The sequence below is a fragment of the Arachis duranensis genome, chromosome 8, assembly GCF_000817695.3.
Source record: "Arachis duranensis cultivar V14167 chromosome 8, aradu.V14167.gnm2.J7QH, whole genome shotgun sequence".
Lineage (NCBI taxonomy): Eukaryota > Viridiplantae > Streptophyta > Magnoliopsida > Fabales > Fabaceae > Arachis > Arachis duranensis.
Window position 1 is genome coordinate 33,552,878 of NC_029779.3, and position 3,904 is coordinate 33,556,781.

General features: G+C 33.2%; 1 protein-coding gene across 2 annotated transcripts; it reads right to left on the bottom strand.

The window, feature by feature from the left end:
* Positions 1-419: 419 nt before the first annotated feature.
* Positions 420-2,435, bottom strand: LOC110274841 (FRIGIDA-like protein 3). 2 transcript variants are annotated; one of them, XM_052252417.1, is made up of 4 exons: positions 1,967-2,435; positions 1,376-1,834; positions 905-1,077; positions 420-750 (listed from the first exon to the last, which is right to left on the bottom strand). In XM_052252417.1, the coding sequence occupies exons 1-4, from the start codon at positions 2,367-2,369 to the stop codon at positions 571-573; spliced, it is 1,215 nt and encodes a 404-aa protein (XP_052108377.1). In that variant the 5' UTR covers positions 2,370-2,435; the 3' UTR covers positions 420-570. The 2 variants fall into 2 exon arrangements, with proteins under 2 accessions (XP_052108377.1, XP_020985833.2); XM_021130174.2 differs by having other exon boundaries at positions 1,376-1,849.
* Positions 2,436-3,904: the final 1,469 nt, after the last annotated feature.

Genomic DNA, 3,904 nt, shown 5'->3' on the forward strand with positions numbered 1-3,904 from the left:
ATAAATTTTTTTTAGCATTATGTGATTTCTAAAAGAGAAATTTTAGAGAACTAATTGTAGCATAAGCCAACTCAATTAATGTTAGTGTTGCAAGTGTGAGAAGTGTTGAAGTTAATCGTACATCAAAGAAAGCAAGGAAGAGTGAGGAGTTTATAAGATGAGAGACCCATTAACTTACTATCTTAAAGTTTTGAGTTGGATGTGGTGTCTTCTCATCTTATGTTCTTTCACTTGATTCCTCTCCGATGGTTGAGAACTCTCCACAGCTGGTCCAACAGTTAACTCTTCTTTGTTTTTAATTTTGAAATTCCCAAAAATAAGAGTAGTGGAGAGTTGTTTTATTTTTTTTATATAACTACCATGTTTTTCAACTAATTAACTATAGTTGACTATACTCCCAAGTTGGTTTTCTAGCGGAATCCTTTCTAAAAATTTTGTCTATTAAACTTTACAAAAGGTACAAATCCTCCATGAATTCATGGGCTCATGCAAAAAGAAAATGACTTCTCTATCTAACCACAACAATTGGCATACCTAATTATTGCGGCTACTAAATAAAAAAAGCTGAGCTTACAAAAGGTATTGTAAATTTTTTTTGATAGAGGCCATTATAATCATTCTCTTAAGCTTTTCTACCTCTAGAATGCGATCTTGAATCTCTTTAACCAATTCTTCACATTTTTTGTTGTTCTCCGAAATGCACTGCAGAACAGTTTTGAGGCTTGTGATTTCTTGTTTTGCGGCTCTGATCTGAGTCCAGGTTCAACATGTCACTTAGCATGCAAAGCAACCATAGAGCACAAAATAATGAAATACAATTTCATGCAACATATAAAATACACAAACAGGTTTTATGTTCTAAATTTCAATCTTGTTAGACTTGAAAATAGAAGAAAAAACAAACCTTACTAGACTTAGACGTAGGTTCCTTGCAGCTGCTCTCACATGTCAATTTTGCCTTGTTCACATGCTCTCGAAAGAGATCAGCCGCTCGATTCTTCTCTGCCAAGTCATATGCACAAATAAATCCGACAGCTTCGATATACTGCTCATTCTTGATAAGATTCTCAACAAAATCTGCGCGAAAGCAAGAACAACACATTTCATAAAAAAGAACCAGGGCATTGTGCATGCATAGTTCAAGCCATAAAAGAATATCATAAAGAGAAAACCAGTTCTAGTTACCATAACTAAGCAGAAGGAACTGTACAGAATCAACCTCAGATCAAATAGAAAAATGGCAGGCGACAACATACATAAAAAGGGAGGATCTTAAGTTCATTTCTAAAAGCTAAACTAGAGTCAGATTCAATTTCATATGAATAAGCTACCCTTAATCTTGGCAACTGAACAAAATAGTTTTCAATCAACATACCAGAGATTTTATCTGCGAAACCAATCATCCGGAAGAGCTCAATAGATGGCTTGTGGTGAGCAACAATTTCAAAAAGCTTTAAAACTTCATCTTCATCAAAGGAGGAAACTAGTTTATAAATTGACAAGATCATTAGGAAACTCAGAACCACCAATGAATTGTCAGTACTTAATCTCATATTAGCTTTCATATTTAGAGCAAGCTCCATTGACTCCTCTCTAACATGAGATTCAATATCTGGTGAGATTTTCATCAGCTGCTCAAGAAGGAAGATGTGGCTATCATCTATAGCCATAGCTTGATCTCCCTTCTTGTCATGTGAATCCATAGGATCCTTCATAATATCCAAAATGACTTTTGCTGGATCTGATGATGACCGGAGAACATCTAAAATGTCAGTATCATTTGGCTCGCTTGAGAAAAGTCGAAAACTCCCTTCATCAGTAGAAGATTGATTATCTGTGTAATTTGCAACTGTAGTGCTGTGATGTTAAGACACTTAACCAAGGATACAATATACTAAGATTTTCTGCATTGAAAAGACATTTGAAACGGTGTTCAAAACAAACTAAAGACAAGCACATTTTTTACCTTCTTGTTTTTGCTCTCTGAATGATTTTACAGATGCTTCATGCTGCATCATTTTAACCTCAAGCTCCTTCAATTGAGCTTCAACTTGCTTCTCTTTGAATAGGATCTCGTTCAATTTGCTTTCATACTTCTTCCTGATTGATTCAACTTCCTCCAATTGGCCTTCAAATTGCTTCTCTTTTGAATCGAGTTTCTTCATTCGTTCTTCAATTTGCCTCTCCTTCAACTCAATGTCTTTCATTCGAGCAGCAAACCACTCTTTAAGCTCCTTTATCTGTCCCTCAATGCCTCTTTGCAGCCCTTCATATTCTTTCTTTTTTACCTCAACATTTGAAGAATCCGAACTCAGTTGTCCTTGAATATAATCAAATTGTTTCTTCTTGTTTTCAAGCTTTTCCGACATCTCCTCAATATCTTTCTCTAGCAAGTGAAATTTCTTCTTTACAGCTTCTCCCTTCTTTTGGCATTCCTCTAATGATATCTCTTTTTCTTTCAAATGTGGTTTAGAAGTCTCTTTCTCTTTCAAAGAAGGGAATGAGTTATGTTTTGGAAGATTTTCTGACTTCTTTAATTTCTTGGCCTTCTGCACATAGTTTAGGGAACCATACCTCGTAACAGTCAGGGGAAACAGATCAACATCATCACAGTCGATTATATTTCGTTTCTGAGGTTTAGGACTATCCTTTTGAACAGAGCTATTATTTTTACTGACGGATTTTGCTAAACTAGAATTCAGAGCTAAGCGTGATGACAAAGGAATATTGTCATTATTATCAGACTCTTCAGAATTCGAGCTGTTAACAACAGCATCAAGAATGTTATTCATCATTTTCAATTTAGTACTCACTGGATAATCATCATCTGAATCATAAAAAAGAGAAGATAGAGACATTTTCCTGATCTGAAAGAAGCTTAGTCTCTCTCTCCCTTAGGCCGTGTTTGAAACTACATACAGAGACAGAAATACAAAGTAAGGGAAAGAAGGACAAAAACAAAAACGAAATTGTATTTTGTATCATATTCAGTTATACAAGAAAAAATGTGGATGCATCATTTTTCTTATTTTTTATTTTTTATGACTCTATCTCTACTATCTCTCTTTCTATTTTAATCGCTCTAAATTTAACTTGCAATAGCGAACTTCACAGACCAATGACAGTGTACATGCAAAACCCTCCGATAGAAAACCGGAAAAAAAATACTAAGAAAGTCCTATAGCAATGAAATAGTTCCAAACCAAAAAAAATGGCATGAAAAAAAAAAAAATCACATTATTTATGATCTATATCGCACTTCATACTTCATAGTACATGCAGAACTAATGAAGCAATGTACAAAGAATGAAAGCTAAATAAGTAAATAATTCATGATATATATAAAGAATGAAAAATCAAATTGTGAAGCATGAAAAAGTGGAGTTAGTTACCTAGGTTGAAGAGTAAAACTGGAAGATGAAAGGTAATAAGAAAGGCAAGATGTAAATGGTTTTGAAACTGTGTGAGAAAGAGTCAAACAACTTAGCAAAGAAGGTTCTACTTCCGTTTCTACTGGCTCCACGTCCAACTTCATTTAAAAGCGGATTTTAATAACTAGAACTTCTTATTTTCAAAATTTAAAAAATTTTATGATGATTTGATTATATAAGGGATGCTTAGGTGTGTTTTGGAGTAAAACTATAAAATTAAAATTATTTTAATAATTAATTTTCATATAATATTTGTTTATACAATCAAGTATGTAAGAATTAATTTTCTTATGTTTACTTTGGAATAGTTTGTTTTGTTTGAATTTTATTGAAAAAGAGTAAAATATTGTTTTTGTCCTTAGGGTTTGGGATAAGTTTGAAAGTTATTCCTAACATTTCAATCATTCTATTTAAATCTCTAACGTTTTAAAATTAACTCAATGTTGTCTTGCCGTTAGGAATCCGTTAATAGA

Bases quoted from the DNA above. Each gene is read 5' to 3' on its own strand.
- LOC110274841 (XM_021130174.2), bottom strand. From the start codon at position 2,369: ATGTCGGAAAAGCTTGAAAACAAGAAGAAACAATTTGATTATATTCAA. The intron at 1,850-1,966 runs GTAAAAAATGTG...ACAGCACTACAG, and splicing joins CAGAGAGCAAAAACAAGAAG to TTGCAAATTACACAGATAAT. The intron at 1,078-1,375 runs GTATGTTGATTG...GCTTTCGCGCAG, and splicing joins TTTCGCAGATAAAATCTCTG to ATTTTGTTGAGAATCTTATC.